The 18,545-nt window shown below is 47.4% G+C and overlaps 1 protein-coding gene across 9 annotated transcripts in view; it reads right to left on the reverse strand.

Moving 5' to 3' along the window:
* Positions 1–18,165, reverse strand: part of PUM2 (pumilio RNA binding family member 2) — a 59,909-nt gene extending 41,744 nt beyond the window's left edge. For 3 of the 9 annotated variants that reach the window (XM_083178603.1, XM_083178596.1, XM_083178594.1), the window contains exons 1-2: positions 17,995–18,163; positions 2,112–2,433 (exon numbers count right to left, since the gene is read on the reverse strand). In XM_083178603.1, the coding sequence (XP_083034729.1) occupies positions 2,112–2,420 (309 nt within the window). In that variant the 5' untranslated portion in view covers positions 2,421–2,433; positions 17,995–18,163. Of the gene's footprint in view, positions 1–2,111; positions 2,434–17,994 lie in introns of all 9 variants that reach the window. The other 6 variants (XM_083178602.1, XM_083178595.1, XM_083178601.1 and 3 more) reach the window with 5 other exon arrangements.
* Positions 18,166–18,545: the final 380 nt, after the last annotated feature.

Here is an 18,545-nt window from a genome sequence, read left to right on the forward strand (position 1 = left end):
GTCTTAAATCCCAGCACTACAACCCTGCTCTTGACCAGGGTCGGAGTGCCGGGATTTAAGACCCGTGTTGACCCTTTCAAACCACCAAAAAACCTGGGTTTTGTGGCAAATTACCGGGTTGAAAAGCTTTAACCCGGTAATTTGCGGGTGGTGTGAATGGGGTCCAGCTGCACCCGGCAAAATTACCCGGCATTTAAAAATGCCGGGTAATTGATGGGTGGCTGGTGTGAAAGGGGTAGAAGATTACGCACATTAAACATGGTCATCTGTTTCTCTCACAGAGGCAACTAGCTTTCAAAGCTTTTTATTCGAGCGGGGGCTTTCTAGTTTTGTATATACGGTATGCTGACCTGGCTGAGTGTGCTGCCCTCCGGGGGCCTGAGACCAAATGATGTTCTAGGCCCCTCTCAGGGAAAGAAGTGTAAAAGGTGCCAATACGCAGGTCCGATTTGGTGCGTTTTCATCCTATTATGATAGATCGGCCAGATATATTGGATGAAAACTGACCAAATCGGCTGTGTGTGACATCATATCAGATCTGATGCGCGTTCCCGAGTGCATCAGATCGGATCCTAGAGATCTTTTTTGTTTATAAAGTTTTTTCATGGGTAATACATGTAAGAATAAAGTTATATAAGCATATGATATAGCTTTCAGCATACATAGAATGAATAGCTAACATAAAAAGAATATACAGAACGGGGAAAGGGGGGGTGACTTTGGGTGGTTTGCAAAAGCGAACTCCTTTAATTATATGCACTGCAGGTGGGGCAGATGTAACATGTGCACAGAGTTACATTTGGGGGCTCTTCAAAAGCAAAATCTAAATTGCAGTGCAAGAATAAAGCAGCCAGTATTTACGCTGCACAGAAACAAAATAACTCACCCAAATATAACTCATTGAGTGCAGCATGGCTTTGTCCATTAAAGAAGGAGACTGCTTTTGCAAACCAACCTGAATCACTCCGCACCTGTGTATTATTGCTACGAAGAACAGAACAGCAATGGAGGGACCACCACTTCCAAAGCTGGGATCATACAACAGGATGATCCTGTGCTGCCAATCTGGTCAGATCCCATGTGGTATTTTTGAGGATATTACGTATTTGTTGGCGTGTTGTAAACTGGAGAGAAGCTATGTATGAACCCCATAGCATAAAGAATTTTTTTTAACCCTTTTTCCTTTATCTATTATGGCCCCCACCCAGTCCATTCGGAATATAAAGTGTCATTTAGACAGGACTAATGGGATTTGTGGTGGAAGCGATCAATCCAGCCCTGTAGTATTTTTCCCCGCTGCGCTTAGAGCAGGCATGACCAAACTATGGCCCTCCAGCTGTTGTGAAACTACAAGTCCCATCATGCCTTGCCACATTTTTGCTATTAGGGAATGCTAAAACTATGGCATGCTGGGATGTGTGGTTTTACAACAGCTGGAGGGCCACAGTTTAGACATGCCTGGCTTAGAGCCAGCAGTAACTTTTTGCTACCCCTAGTCATTCTTAAATTGGGACCAAACAACCCTAATATTGCCCACTCAGGAGTAAAGGGTACAAAGGTTATAAACTTCTATTCCTCGTACCTCCTAATAAGATGCCAGATGTGTTGTACAATAGGGCAAGCCCCAAAAAAACATAATCAAGATCCGCATTGGGCTGATGGGTGGAGCCTAGAGATCTTGTGGGTGGAGCCTAGAGATCTTAGACGCAGCACATAAGATAACTCTGAACCGGACCATCAGCAGCTCATCGTGGGGGCTTTTTAGCACCTGCGATGTATCGCATCCGATTTCCCTCGAGTCCATTTTATCGCATGTAAAAAAAAAAAATGTCGGATGGCTGCCGATATAAAAGGAATGAGACAGCAGGTCTGCAGTGAGACCGCAGGTCTGCAGCCTTGTGCCTACATTATATTATACAGAACTACTATATAATATGCTGATATCACAGCCACGTCGCTGTATGATCAGCCAGTAACTGATAGGAAGGCCTCTGCCGTTCCCCCTGCTTGGGTAATACAGAAGACCTCTGCTGACATTCCCTCTCTCCAATAGCAACAAGCCAGCCAGGACCATGCACGTCAGAATAAGGATCAGAACCAGGTCTACATACCGAAGCCTCTACGCTATCCCCTGTTGGCCAGCGGTGCTTATTGGTGTAGCCGTTCACCTGTTCTCCAGCTTGCCTCTGGAAGAAATATCCCACCGTGGCATCATCCTGAGAGCGGCCACTCATGGGCACCTGCGCGATGGAAGCCCCGGGAGGAATGCCATGTGGGTGATTTCCAAGGGGCCCCGATGCTGCTCCTCCAGAGGGGACCATCCCCACCCCAAGGGCTTCCTGCCCATTGCTCGTGTGCATCATTCCTCTCGTCTCTTGCCAAGCCACTTCATTCATGCCTACAACGCATGGGATGTTCATTCCACATAGGCACCTGCAAGACATAAAATAAGGAGATGTGTAAGCAACATAGTAATACACTAATACAAAACACACTGGGGCAGATGTATTAAGCCTTAACAAGAGATAAATGCAAGGGTGATAAGGAGAGGTAAACGTCCAGCCAATCAGCTCCTTACTGACTTTTTTCAAACACAGCCTGGGACATGGCAGTTAGCAGGTGATTGGCTGGATGTTTATCTCTCTTTATCACCCTTGCATTTATCTCTTGTTAAAGCTTAATACATCTGCCCCATTGTTCTTAACCTGCCAAACACAGGAAGCGCTCAATGCCTCAGTATTATGAATTATGAAGCAGACACGACGCTCACACCTTCTATTAAGTAACACTATCTCCCCTTCCTGCTACCAGGACAGATACCCTATTCTATTGTCACGCTATGTGCAAAAGTATTCCCTGCGAGTGAGAACATTTACACCAGGCATGTCCAAGCTATGGCCCCCGAACTGTTGTGAAACTGCAAGTCCCATCATGCCTTGCCACATTGCTATTAGGGAGTGCTAAAACTACGGCAAGGCATGCTGGGGTGTGTAGTTCCACAACAGCTGGAGGGCCACAGTTTGGACATGCCTGATTTACACTGATGTTCCGGTGATCACTACACTGATATTCATGTACATGGCCTGTTCCGCTCTACAGTTCCTTCCATAATGCAGCATTTAAATAGCCGTCCGCGGGATCTTACCTGCTTAACCCTTCATCTGCCAAACAAGACACAGAAATACCGGTCATTACACTGCAGCAGCTACTTGTACACTTTACTTTTGAACTTCCCCTTTTTGGATTGGACAATGCTACTCGGATCACATATAGCCAACAGTGCAGAACCAAAGTACCCCCCATTAAAATGAAAAGTGGGCATCGCAATCCGGCCAATAGGCCGCATTTTTCAAACGCCATGGTGAATGGATTTGGACAATCGCAGTTTGGCCACATGCTTAGGATGTTCTCTTTTCCAGCTTTGTACTGAATGACCGACCGACACGACCCGATAACATCAGACTGTTGCCCAGCTGATACACTGCGTGTGGATTGGCACATATGTGATGGACAGGACATAGCAACTGCACTCTACACAGCTTCGCTGGCAAACACTGTAGCACTCACGAAGCAGGCGGTATCTGCGCAACGTGTCAGCCAACCAATACAAAGGGAGAATACAAAACAGATCTCAGCGTGACTGGTCGTGAATCATTTAGTAAGCAAACCTACGGTAGCTCTCACAGCATCTCATCTTCTAGCTCTGTGTGTACAGTTCATATCTACGGCCCCTTTCCTAGGAACTATAGTTTGGCCAATCTGCCAAGGCACTTTGTGCAGTTGTCGTCGGTCTACTGTATTACTATTATTTTAACCGTCTCTCCCCCGACGTGACGCTGCACTCTGGGAAATAAGCCAAGACCGCTACCCACTACCACACCTGACCTAACCCTGTGTACGGAGCATTCCATCCTCAGCTAGCCTATTCAGAAGACTCAGGTAAGTGAGGGGACACGGAGGTCAGGTTAGGACACTGATCTATTGGTTGCCACGGACAGGATTCCGGATGTTCTGCACCTATGACCTCAGAGAGTAAAGAAAAGAAAGCAGCGATTACTGCTGCAGACACTGGTCCATTCCCACAGCCACATAATGCACAGAGGGATGGGATACAAGACATCACAGGACCCTCCCATGTATAAATCCACCAACCAGTGGTTCTGAACCTCGGTCCTTAAGTACTCCCAACAGTGCACGTTTCCCAGGTCACCCGGCAGTGCACAGGTGCACTCATTATTCACTGACACATTTTAAAAGATCACAGGTGGAGCTAATTATTTCACTTGTGATTCTGTGAGGAGACCTGGAAAACATGCACTGTTGGGGGTACTTAAGGACCGAGGTTAAGAACCACTGGTCTAAAGCACAGCTGCCGGTCCTGTAACATGGCAACCGGCCAGTGACAGGGAGTACGATACAAGGACATGATCTTCCTGTACATCTATCATGTAGTCGTCTGCTTTATATCCTTCCAACAGATAGTGGTAGAGACACTCCAATATCTGCCTCAGTAACATGAATACGCGTCTTATTTCCGTACCTTTACTACACTTGTACTTATATCTATGTGACTGGCAATCCAGTGCTGACAAAGTGGTACACGCCCTGCAAGCATCTAAGCACCAAGGACACAGTACAATCTCCCCTAATACTACTACCCTTAGCACATTGCAATTCCAATACCTGCACAGAGCGCAGGATATAGGCCCCCCAAACCCAATACTCGGCTGCCATCAGCGTGTATTTGCCCTGACTCCTAGTAATGCAGAATAAGTTTTGGTGCGTTATAAAATAAAGGATAACGTATCAGTAAATTTCACAGGGCTTTTGGTTTGGGAAAAAGGTATCTGGCCTCTGGGTTGACAGTCTTTAAGTTGACCACTACTGGTTGAACGTAACTAGGTCCACACAAGCTTTAGGTCAATATGGTCATGGTTGACAGGAGTTTTTCATGTTTTTTGGGGAAGCAGACCAACTTGGTCTAACTAACTGCGTGGGAATAGAGGGAGCGCAACAAGCCTGAAGCATGGTGAGGGGACGCAGTACCCTAACACGGTGTCCATGACGACAGATGTCGACAAAGACACCCAAAAACCACGAAAAAGTTGCTTTAAAGCGCGAGTTGACCTTCTGTCAGTGTTGACATTGGGTCTGCCGACCATTAGTGGTTGACCTAGACAATAGACTTCTATACCAGGCATTGGCTAACTGTAGCCCACCAGATGTTGTGAAACTACACATCCCAGCATGCCTTGCCATAGTTTTAGCATCACCTGATAGAAAAACTGTGGCAAGGAATGATGGGACTTGTAGTTTCACAGTTTGGCCATGCCAGTTCTATACTATAACCTGGGAAAACTGGAGTTGGGATCAGGCTTCGTCTACATATGACATGTCAGACTGTCCTGATAGACATTTGCCCCCGAAGGAATTCATTGACCAGCTATTTTTTGGATGCGATCAGTCACAAACAAGGCGCTAATACAGAGTTTCCCCAACAGCCTTTATATCCGGCCTGAGCCCGTATTCGGTTTCCATGTCACGGACTACACCGTATCTTGGCAAAATGACAGAAGGCTTGTTACACGGATCTCTAGCTGCTGTCTGGACACGTATGGAACTGTTGAAGATGTCATGTTTCTTATTACAGAGGGAGAAAGATGGTTCAGGTTCTCTGTTCAGCTCCTGTGTTATTACTCGCCGGGTGGGGTACACGTCTGATTTGTGGGGTCAGAGGGCGGCTGAGGACTATAAATATAACTTGTACCTCATTTGTGATCTCTGACGCCCTAGCCAAAGTTTTTACCCACAATACAATGCAGCACAGTGACGCTAATGGAGTAAACACAAAAGGTCACTGAAGCCTGAGCTTAAACAACGCTTGATACAGTATCACTGTGATTTACAGTGGAAGCGCACCATATGCGTATAAAGAACCAGGGGGGGGGGGGGGCGGGCGCGCTGTGGCTGTTTCACTTGTCCAACAGCCATGACAACTATTCCATTCTAAGCTAATATGGGGGTAGATGTATGAAGCAGTGATAAGGGAGGAGAAGTGATAAAGTGCCTGGTACTATCACCGGCCAATCAGCTCCTGACTGTCCCCTTTTAAACCAAGCCTATAACTTAACAGTCAGGAGCTGATTGGCCGGTTATAGTACCAGGCACTTTATCACTTCTTCATGCATCTACCCACTCAGTTCTAAGTGATGTGCCACCCAACACTAAACCGATGCTCTGCTGTGCATACTTCAGCTGTATAAACCAGTCCAGTCATGGGCTCACAGGCAAATGTTTGACTATGGAGTCCATCAGCATACCCTCCAAACATGACCCATTTCATTAGGTACAAAGGGCGGGATGTATTAAAATACATTGGCGCCTGGCTGCCGCGATGCCAGCGCATATGTACTAACATATGCGGCTGGCATCGCAGTGCAGTGACTGAGACCCCCCCAGACCCCTGTATTGTGGTTTGCGGGGGGTCTACGTCGCCTCCTGGGCTCTGCCGAGTGCCCAGCACCTCCTCCTCCGCCTGCAGCCGCAGGCTGCAACATTCTGCTGGGGGAGGAGGAGGAGCAGCACGGAGGACAGGGGAGGGGGGTGCGGACGCCGGGCAGTGATAGAAGCCCATAGGCGATACCCTGCCCGCTGAAGACAGTGCGGCCGTGTTTTAGTAAATTTGAAAATGCGGTAAAACCAGGGTTTTACCGCATTTTCATCATAGTACATCCCGCCCAAAATGCTCTGTTCCTGGACTTCCCTGCCAGTGCTAGTTACAGAGGTTGGACTCCAGCACAGTCCAAAATTCAAAGAGCAGGGGGGGGGGGGGGGGGGGGTCATCACAGCAACTGCCAGTGAGTCCAGGACAGTGATGTTTGGAGTGGCAGTAGGTGTGGCTCCCCTTTTTTTAATATTGGACGGTGCTCCAGCCCCAACTCTGCAACTGCCACTGGTAAGGAAGTCCAGAAACTGAGCATTTTTTGTTCCTAATGGAATGGGCCATGTTGGAGGGTATGCGTCAGGTGAAAGCGGCTAAACTACAACAGCTGAATGGACAACTTGCACTAAAATGATGCATTTGCCGTATACAGACGACAGTCTGCATATCCTGGGGCATTGTGGGACTAGAGGAAGTAGCTGGGAAGACACCCCTTCGGGTACGCTGGTGTCTTGTCCATGGTTCACCTCTGTGACATTTAGCCCCAGAAGGGTTTTATTTACTTTCCCATGGTTTTCAGCCTTCAGTTTGTGCTTTTCTTTCCTGGAACCTGTCAGCGGTACAATTGTTTCCTCTTTTCCTGCCTCATGCCAACATAATACAAGGTTAGAAAGCACAGAACTTGCAATCTTCATTTTCCTGGGGGTAAGACACGGCCTTTGTGTCATTCAATTGATCCTTGGGTTGTACTACAGAGCGGCAAATAAAACAAACATTATAGCTGATGGGTAGAGATGTCGCTGTGCGATCTGAACAATGTAGTTCGCTCAGCAACACGGCGCTGCACAGCAATGTGTGCTGAGCGTTGTGCCATAACACTTGGCTTTGGCATTCAACATTACGGATGGGCTCATTTCAGATGAGGACGTTTGATTGCTGCTGCTATCTTCTGCAATATACAGTTGCTAATATGGGCAGAAGCTAACCTGGGCATAAGGGCGCCCACTGCTGTGGCATCATTTCCATCTGATGGTGTATAATTGCCGATACATCGACGATGCAGGCTGAACTGCTCTACAATTAATTTTCATTCTAGCACCGTGCTCCTTGTAAAACCCTTGCAATTCCTCCTTCCTGCCTGTGGTGTCGCTGTCTGCTGTGGTTTTTGAAGAACAGTCTGGTTCGTATCTCAATGTTGAGATACAAACCAGACAGTTGTAGAAACACCACAGCAGACAGCGACGCCCCAGGCAGGAAGAAGGAACTGCAAGGATTTTTCAAGGAGCAGGATGCTAGAATAAAGACTAACAAGAGCAAGTAAAATTGCAACTGCTAATTTATGCATGATCATAAATCGCTAACTGAACATCCACGACAATTGTGCTTATCCGACCTATCCCGGTTACCACCACTAAACGTTGTCTGCCTGTCACTCATTTTGCGACTAATAGCTTGTTGTGTCAATGAGGATGGGACGGATCCGATCCCAAATGCTCCCTATATCTGACACACAAGGCTGTGCGGAGAACGTCCTCCTCTATCTATATTTCACAGTGCCATACATTCAGCGCAGGCCTCAAACAGAGCTTACAATTTAATTTACTGGCACAAAGCCTGGACTGTGAGATGAAACACAAATGAAAGGGGAAGAACACACAAACTATATACAGACAGTACTGTGGGTGGAATCAATCCCAAATACCCAGCGCTGACTGAGAGCAATGCTAACCACTATGCAACATGCTGTCACATGTCTACACTACAAACTAGAACACAAAAGTTTTTTTTTTTTTTGCTTCAAACAGATATGTGAAGGATGTGACAGTCAGAGAGTATTCTGCTTTTCATCTGTAACACAATATGCCCACACACGGATAGATATCGGATCCAATCCCATATCTATCCAATTTCCTTTGAAATCCAGAACACCCCTGATCATGGCCACACAGAGAACGATTGAGTAAACAATCAGAGGGTTTACTCAGTTGTTCAGTGTGGCCATGATCATGTGTCTGGTGCTTTGCCGGTCACTGGCAGACACAGAGAGAGGCCGGCGGCGGACAGGAGATTTCAAATTAATAGGGCGGCCGCTGATCAATCAGAGATGGTCTTATTCAAACGGTGGGGAGGGGGGGCGGGACATGGCCACATTGTTCATCAAGCCTACACATGGAACAATGCAGGCATGATTCTGCACGATGGGTCGTTCATCTTTCCACCTGCTGACAGGATCAGCAGGTTTGATGAATGACCCGCATGTACCCGCATCGGATCGTCATCAAGCTCACACACGTTAAGTTTTTAAGCGATTGGCCAGAAACCGCCATATAGTATAAAAGAAAAAAAATCTTACCGTGTGTGGGCACCTTAAGAGAACATGTTTTCATTCTAGAAAGTGACTCTTCCTTTTGAAAACATCACACCAAAGGGAAGAATGAGGTTTTACGAGGATATCGGTTAAGATAGCTGTTGCTAGGATTTGATTAATCAGGTCTTAAAGCGCCACTAGGTGGCTAGCACGTGGTCATACCTCAGCCACCCGGATATCATCTGTTTCCTTGTAATCCAAGTGGCCACCCATCACCAAATGACAGCAGTATCTTGTGGTCTAATGTATAGCGATGATCAGATAAGCAGGTGACGTGCAGCTAGTGTTACAGGAACGTATAGGTTTCAACTCTGTTACTTAAACATTTTAGGATTGTTTTTCGGAGTATGAATCGATCATATACCACACTAGCCGGTTCCTACATTCCACCACCCCCATATTATATTGTGCAGTATTAAGTGTCAGAAGTAACCAAAATATGCAGCATACATGATTCTGACATATATAAGACACTAGTGAGGATCTCTCTTTACATGTATACCAGAACAGAGGACAAAGGGTACAGGCATGGACAGAAGTGTGGTTTGGCCTGCTTTTTATAAGAGCTGCCTACGTCTACGTAAATAGTGTTAAAGGGTCTATGACCGTATATCTGAGGCATTCCCATACTATCAAGGTGCTGTCTGTATTAACGGACTATTGAACATTCCATCGACTAATTTGAATAGAAGCAATGTGGCAAAACTATATAATTGCTCCTTACTGGGAACAAATGAGACAATCCCACCCCCCTTAAACAGCAAGTGAAGTACTTTTTATGTATGCATGGCAAGGAGATAGAGAGGATGCAACAGAGCATGCTGAGCTCAGAAGGATGTCCCAAAGCCTCTCTGCTCATTACATCTTGTGCTGTGTGACAGTGGTTGCTATCGCAGTGACAAGACAGTGGAAGCTTTTCAGGATTGTAAATTATTAATAGCACCCTGACCTAACAATCCAAGTAAAAAATAAACAGTGTATACCAAGGTACCTCTAATAACGTGTCACAGTGATTTAGTGATGGATTCACATTAAACTCACTTGTTGAATAAAAAAAAAAAAAAAAATTCGTTGCACGTATGCAGAAAAAAATAAAAAGTTCTACAACGGTGTGAAAGTAGCCAACCGTTGGTAGACCTCAAGGACCGGTTTGGCCACCGCTGCATTATAGCCTCACCATGGCCCTTATTCTGGTTGGTGCGGTCGAGCCGCATATGCGGCTCCGACCGCACCAGACGAATCCCCGCCTACAAGACGGATCGGCACGGCCGTCCGTACACGGACGGCTGCCGATCCGCATGAAAATGGTGGAGGCGTACGCCTCCACCATGGTGGGAGCTGCCCCCTGCATTCGATGGTCGTCGACCATCGAAGGCAGGTCCGCACGCCGCGGCAGCTCCCGCAAGCTGAGACCACACGGACAATCGTCCGTGTGGTAGCTTGTATGGGGGCTGAAAGCTGACATCCGGCGACGTCAGCTTTCCGCCCCCATGAGTTGCGTCATGGCCTCATTACCATGCGTACGCCCCGCGTTTGCATGGGAACGCCCATGAAACGCGGGGCGTATACATAGGGAAATGAGGGCATGAAGCCCCTCACGCCCCTATACGCCCCCTTTGCGGCGTACTAACGTTATGTGCGGCGAATTCGCCTGCACATGCGCAGATTGACCTCTGCGCATGTGCAGACGGAAAACATCGGCGGTACGGCCGCACGCGGGCCGTACCGCACGAACCAGAATAAGGGCCAATGCCACTTAAAGGGATGTAAGGAAATAAGTGACAGCCACTAAATGCTATATTTATAGTTATTTTCATGTAGAACTTTTACACTTTAACAAGAAAAAGGAACAAGTAACACACAGTCCAACAAAGGACGCCCATAAACACACACAAAATCCTAGTTACTGTACACACACACACACATATATAAATATAATTTTTTTTTTTTCTTAACAATGTAAGAGCTACAAACTTTTCAGCAAAAAGAGTTCATGCACAGAATCACCAGTATCACAACTGCTAAAGTTTAAGACGCCTCCCGGCCTGCACCCACTGCCAGATGGGGAGGAAATGATGTATAGACTCTAGTACAAGTGCAACCAGACCACCCGCAAAACTGCTGACAAGGGTGTACCTAGTGGTCTGCTGTTGTGCAACAGCCTCTATTATCACTGTGTGAAGTGCACAAGGTAGGCACGGTCTCAGAGGGAGATTACAGCTGCTGCTAAATTTAGTTGGGGAATTGTAGGTCACAAGTCTCTCCAGGGTTGCCCGAATTTTACCTAGTTCTGGCCACCTCTACAGATAAATGCACAACCACTAAAATATACAGAACTAGTACATTCACAAACAAACTGCAAACTGAAATAAAAGGATAGATATCTATCTATCTATCTATCTATCTATATCTATACACAATTTAGCAAAGGCCCCTTACTCACTGCCATCAAACATCCTGTTAATGCATATAGGGATCTATTACGGGTTCTATGTACTAAGTAAGCTTTGTACAGAGATCTAGTCAGATTGCTTAGAAACTGGTCTTTAAATGCCCCATGTGTATACCCCATTAGGAGCTGACCGGCTTTTAATTAATCTCCATCCACTTTATCTCGCCCCAGTGCTTAGTACATAAACCTAATAAACAGGTTCCGAGGATGGAAACTTATTTTCCATGGCCACACAAACATTTGCCTGGGGTCCGAAAAGTAGCCATCACCGTCTTTAGAAAATAGCATGCCTAATTTAATTTGGTAAAGGGGTCAACTGAGTGTCCCCCATTGACCCCTAGTGCTGATTACTGGGATCTTAATCACCAGCCCATGTCCACCAACGGGAGCTTGAAATAAACTCAAAAATGCTCCTTATGAATATCCACAATATATACTTAGAGCATAAAGCAAACATATATCACTTGGTAATCATTACATCCACATCGTTACATCACAAAATGAGTGCCAACAATAATTTCCCTGCACATATTTAGTGACCGCTACAGATCCCGTCCCCAGCAGTGACCGCTACAGATCCCGTCCCCAGCAGTGACCGCTACAGATCCCGTCCCCAGCAGTGACCGCTACAGATCCCGTCCCCAGCAGTGACCGCTACAGATCCCGTCCCCAGCAGTGACCGCTACAGATCCCGTCCCCAGCAGTGACCGCTACAGATCCCGTCCCCAGCAGTGACCGCTACAGATCCCGTCCCCAGCAGTGACCGTTACAGATCCCGTCCCCAGCAGTGACCATTACAGTTGTACTTTTTTGTGCTAAACACCTGCTGGGGAGATTTTGGAGACTATGGTTTTCGGAATATTTTGGATAAGGGATATTCGGTCTGTATTTGGGTTTTGTAATACTGATTCTTTCAAGGGTAAAAAACTATTTTAAGCGATGGGCCACCAAGCATCTTAATAAAGCTCGGGTGAGCATGTACCAGACATACATGGTACTGCAGTCATGTCAGGTTTTCCTGATCACCTCTATGGACTGCAAGATACAACATTGGAGGGGTGCTTCCACCTGAGCATACAGCAAATTCAAAAATGAAACATATACTATGACCAGTCTCAGGAGTAAAGGTGCCCACACACTAGAAAGATCTGCGATCGTAAGATGTGCGCATAAATTAGCCTTGAAATCTTTTGTCCGTCCTGGACAAAAGATTTCAAGCAAGCGCACATCTTTAAAGGGGTGTACACACGGAGCAAATTTGTGCTATTTTCTAAGCAATCTGACTAGATTGCTTAGAAAGTAAGCACAGATCTCTCCGTGTGTATGCTCCAAGAGATTAAATATCTCTTGCTAACTAAGTCAGTGCATGCAGTCACAATCTAGTAAGATTGCTTAGCAAATGACTGCAAATCTCTCTGTGTGTACAGAATGAGAGATACTGGTCACAATCTCTCATTCTGAACCATTACCCTGACTTTTTTTGCTTAAGCAAAATCGCTTAGCAAAATCACTTAGCACAAAACTCTGCATGTGTATGTGCTCCCCATGGGAGATCTTGACACCAGTAAAATTGATTAGCAAAATAGCTTAGCAAAATTGCTCAGCACAGATCTCTACGTGTGTATGCCCCTTAACAAAGATTTTTCTTAAGATCCCGTGTGCGTTCCTATGGATCTTTTGTTAAATCTTCTGATCTTTCGTGCAGCACGTAAAATCAGAAGATTCAGCAAAAAGATCCACAGGAGCGCGCATCGGGCCGATATCGGCCGATTTTCGGTAAACATCGTACGATTTATCGGAAATGGGCCCAAAAATCGTTCTAGTGTGTGGGCACCTTAAGGAGAAAGTTTTAAAACCTTTACTACACATCTTCTTCTAGTGTGTAATGAACCACAAAAGAATGTCTTATTATATGTGATATCCAAGATCTGTGTGAGCAATCTGGATAATGACCACATTAGTCACAAAACACACATAGGCACAAACAGGCTCAAAGTTAAGACAACTTTATAATCTGCCGTGAGGTTTATTTGCTCTAGAAATGTGTCTACATGGCTCCTGCTGCAGCCATATTACTTTCAGGTGACTTCATTGCCACCTCAAAGCCTATATGCTTCTGCAACAGAAAGAGACCATTGTGGGAGCGGTGGGAAGAAATTATAGATACAACCCCTCCCCCGAGTTCCCTTTGTGAGTTATTTTAAGTTTAACAAACACGAGCGAGGCTGCACAGTACAAACGATCAACACTTGAGTGCAAAAAATCCCATGAAGTGAGTGGACCAGCAAACAAAACTGTGCCATCAGCAAAGCAGTGTAACCGTAACTGGGCGCCCAATGTTCTATATCCCGGGTGCCGGCCGGACACTACCAACATCTCCTTTAACAGCCTATGAGTGGAATCGATCAAGATTTATGAACGCCTTTGATTGGGCGTTCCCATGAAAATGCTGGGTTCTCCCTTGGGAACACATGAGTGGCGTTCCTGCTCGTCTTTGGCGGAAACAAAAAAAGCACATTTTCACTGACTTATTTCTGGGGAGAGCAATCATTCAACGGCCGGTGATCATCGAATGACTGTTTTTTTCCCTTCGGCCGCATGCGTGGGGGATGTGTTCTCGGACACATCTCATTGCACGTTACCGAGGGGATGCGGGCGGTGCTGGCGGGAGGGTTGGCTTTCGGCAGGGCAGAGTTTAGCCGCTTAATAAGCAAATAATAAGGGAAAGAACGCTGCTTAGCAAGCGAATCTGAATAAGGCCCTGAACACAACTGGCAGCATAGTCTCAAAATATCGTTATAGAGCCTACATACATTGTGGCGGCGAGGTGAGACCGGAAGCTGGCATTGACATTTATATACACACTTGTCGATGCCAGCAACGACAGAGCTTGGGCACAATGCAGCATGGCACTCGTTTATCGTCCGACGGAGGATCACACATCAGCTACCTTATTCTGGTTCACTCGCAAATCTAAATCTCTCTGCGCATGTTATACCTTCCCCCCTGCAATTTGTGAAGGAATTTGCCTTTGCGAAGGAATTTGCCTTTGCGAGTGAACCAGAATTTGGGCCGGTGTGTACGCACTACACAATGTGAAGATGGTCGTTCCTAACAAACGGAATTGGCAAGAAAAATTTTTTTATCGTCTGGTGCAGCGGTTCTCAAATTATTTTGCTCTGGGACCCCATCAAACAATAAAAATTATCACAGGACCCCAGCAAGTTACCGCAGAATGGTGGCCACGTGTGTGTGGTCAGAAGATGGCACATGCGTGGCAGCACTGTGGAGGCACAAAATGATGCGAGGGGCAGGACGTAATGCCACCCGAGTTCTGTGGCCCCGCAGGATGCCAGCCAAACTCAGATTTGTTTTTTTTTTAAAGGGGCAATCACACACAAGACAGGGCTGGAACATTCACTTAACAGGCAAAACACAGCGGGTGACTAAAAGCTCTCGTACAGTGTCATCATAGTATAAAGTGATGGAAAAGGTAGTAAAAGAAATAACTATGCGCGATTTACAAAACAAATAAAGAAGTCATTGAGAACGTGGTCCCTAAATACACAAAATACATAAGGAAAAGGAGTCAATCAAACTAGCAAACAAAAAAAGTTGTGTAACCAGCACATGCCATAGTGAGTAAACACACAACGCAGGGAAAACACTTACTATACAAAGCATTAGACACACTACCTCTCTGGACTCAGAACACACCCAGGGGAAATAAGCCAGGTCCAGCGACGTGGGATTTCAACTCGGGGAGTGAGCATCGGTGAACACGAGTTCAACCCAGCTCGCGGTGCAGTGTGAACTGGTAAGTCGATGCACCCGTTCACAGCATAGAAATAGCCAGCACTTGGAGGATATCGTTGACATAACCAAACTGGCAATAAGTCGAGTCGGGTCACCAGTCTGAAAGTGGTCTCACCTGGGATGGACCCATGAACAAATGATGTGAAAGGGGTATTACCTATAAAAAGGTACCAACCCTGGTTAGATAGTAGGCGCCCAATAAAAAAGTACACCAGTTGAAACCTGCTGAAGGGGATATAAACAAAAGAACACAGGAAGTAGCCAAATGTCACAACAGGGAGACAGACTGGTCTGTACAGACCAGCATTCAATGCAAATGAAGGGTTAACAATGAGCCCGGGAAGATGCACTGTTTATCTGAGTACATGGCTTGTCCTGCTTTCACATTGGATACAGGTGGATAATCATGGTATAGCCAGTATCCTAGAAGTGAATAAATGGGAATACTCACCAAATTTTGTCAGGATTGGGACCGGCGGTATCCTGCTGTCGGTATCGTGACCGCCAAGATAGAAAACCACCGGATTGTCTTGCAGCTAATATGTCATTATTGTGATGTGGATTTTAAGCACAAGGTACCGGAGAAAGCAGCGGTCTCTGGCCCTTATTCAGATCTGATCACAGTACAAATTTGTTCTCAAAATGGGCAAAACCATGCTGCACTGTAGGTGGGGCAGATGCAACATGTGCAGAGAGAGTTCGATTTGGGCGAGTTATTTTGTTTCTGTGCAGGGTAAATACTGTCTGCATTATTTTTACACTGCAATTTAGATTTCAGTTTCAACACATCCCACCCAAATTTAACTCTGCACATGTTACATCTTCCCCACCTGCAGTGCACATGGTTTTGCCCATTTCGAGAACAAATTTGTACTGCGATCAGATCTGAATAAGGGCCTCTGTGTACTCATGATATGGATGCAGAGATGATTGTACTCAGTTACATGTGGCGCTGCACAGACTTCAACGTGTGTAAGCAACAAGTGTGAGCAACAGAAAGGGTGAGAATCGCACGGCTATTTCACAGTATGATCATGCTACATACGCCTTCCATGAGCACACTGCCGGCCACATGCTGACATCTGGTGCACAGCAATTTGGCCACACACTTTAAGGAACAAACTGGATAGGCCCTATAGGACTAGGTGTGAGCCGACAGACCTCCTACAGCAGTGGTCAGGGAACTCGGTCCTCATTACCCCACACAGTGCATGTTTTGCTGGTAGCCCAGCAGGTGCACAGGTGTACTAATTACTCAGACACATTTTATAAGGTCCGCATGTGGAGTTAATTATTTCACTTGTGATTCTGTGAGGAGACCTGCAAAACATGCACTGCGTGGGGTAATGAGGACCGAGTTCCCTGACTACTGTCCTACAGCATCACCTGGGCCCTGAAATGTGGTTGGAAGGCGACTACACTATAAAGCCATAATAGGAATCTGCTCATTTTCCAACTGCATTTACTATTAGGCCAGATAAAGATCCAATTGATCCTCATCAGATTATCATCAAGCACTGGGGTCAGTTTAGGACACCAATGCTATGAAATCAGGTCAACTTGTGAACGGAATGTGGACTGTACGAGTGTGTATTTTTGTAATTTTTTTTTGTAATAAATAAAATTCCACCAATCCAACAGCAGGATTCCCCATTCCACAAGGCAACATTATATAAAAGTACCTACACCCTGCCAGGTGCATACCTGTAATTACCTCCCCCCCCCCCCCCATCTGCAATAGAGCCCCACTCCCGCCAGGTGTCCACCTGGGACGGCACCCCACTAGGTGCCCCTCCTGAGATGGACCTTGGTACCAGCTGGGATCCCCCCTGGGGTGGCACCCCCACTCTACACCTGGAACCCATCTGGGATGGCACCCACTCACCACTTCTGGGATGGTACCCATTCCCCATCAGGTGCCTTCTGCGATGGGTTTTAGTCCCCGCCGAGTGACTCCTGGGATTGCGGTCCTATCGGAATGGCAGTTCACTCAAGGCAGGAGTTCCCACCTAGGATAGTACCGCACCAGGCAATACCTTCTGAAATGGATCCCCCACGCTCCAGTCCCCACCAAATGCATCAAATGCATACCCCACTCAAAGCAATAGTTCCCACCTAGGATGAAGCCCCACTGCCCACCAGATGGCCCATTCTGTGATGGAGCCCCACTGCCCACCAGGCATCCCTTCCTGGGATAGAGCCCCACTTCCCACCAGGCACCCCCTCTTTGGATGGAGCCCCACTGCCCACCAGATGCCCCATTCTGTGATGGAGCCCCACTGCCCACCAGGCATCCCTTCCTGGTATAGAGCCCCACTGCCCACCAGGCACCCCCTCTTTGGGTGGAGCCCCACTGCCCACCAGGCACCCCCGCAGCGAAGAGGGGGCCTTGTCCAGGGGGAGGGGGTCTGCCTAGCACTGTGTGGGTTCTCCATCTAGCACAATACTGGGTAGTGGGTAGAGCCCCCTGACCCACACAGTGCTAGGCAAACCCCCTCCCAACTACAGAGCCCCGCCATGGGCATGCTCACCAGCATCACCCCTCGGACACTGAGGCAGCCCTGTACCCCCCCACCCCGGCAGCGGGCACTCGGTTCCCTCATTCAGCAGAGCCCCCTCCCCTTCCCCGCCGGGCCCAGTGCGGCCTGCTCCCTCCGCTGCTCCCCGCGCTGTGCCCCGTGCACGCCGGCTACTTACCGCCTGGCTCGGTGACAGCTCCGGAGCGGGGGTCAGGGCGCATATACGGAGGCCGGGAAATGCAGGCCCGACTTACGGCAACATGGCGAGGCGGAGATCGGCGGCGGCCCGAGTGCTGGTACACCTCCTCCTCCTCCCCCTAGTGCGCACTGCAGCCTGGGAGAGAAAGGGAGGGAGGCTGGGCACCTCCTCCATGCAGCCTCCAAGTCCACCTGAGGGGGAGACACCTCAGCATCACTTCTCACTCACTGCTTCTGCCTGCAGGGTCACCCTGCACTCCATCATCACACAGGTACTCACACTGCACTCCATACTCACTCACTCACTGCTACTGCCTGCAGGGTCACACTGCACTCCATCACAGGTACTCACACTGCACTCCATACTTACTCACTGCTACTGCCTGCAGGGTCACACTGCACTCCATCATCACACAGGTACTCACTCTTCACTCCATCATCACACAGGTACTCACACTGCACTCCATATTCACACAGGTACTCCTGCCTGTAGGGTCACCCTGCACTCCATCATCACACAGGTACTCACAC

The sequence above is a fragment of the Crinia signifera genome, chromosome 3 (genome assembly GCF_055691185.1).
Source record: "Crinia signifera chromosome 3, ASM5569118v1, whole genome shotgun sequence".
Classification (NCBI taxonomy): Eukaryota; Metazoa; Chordata; class Amphibia; order Anura; family Myobatrachidae; genus Crinia; species Crinia signifera.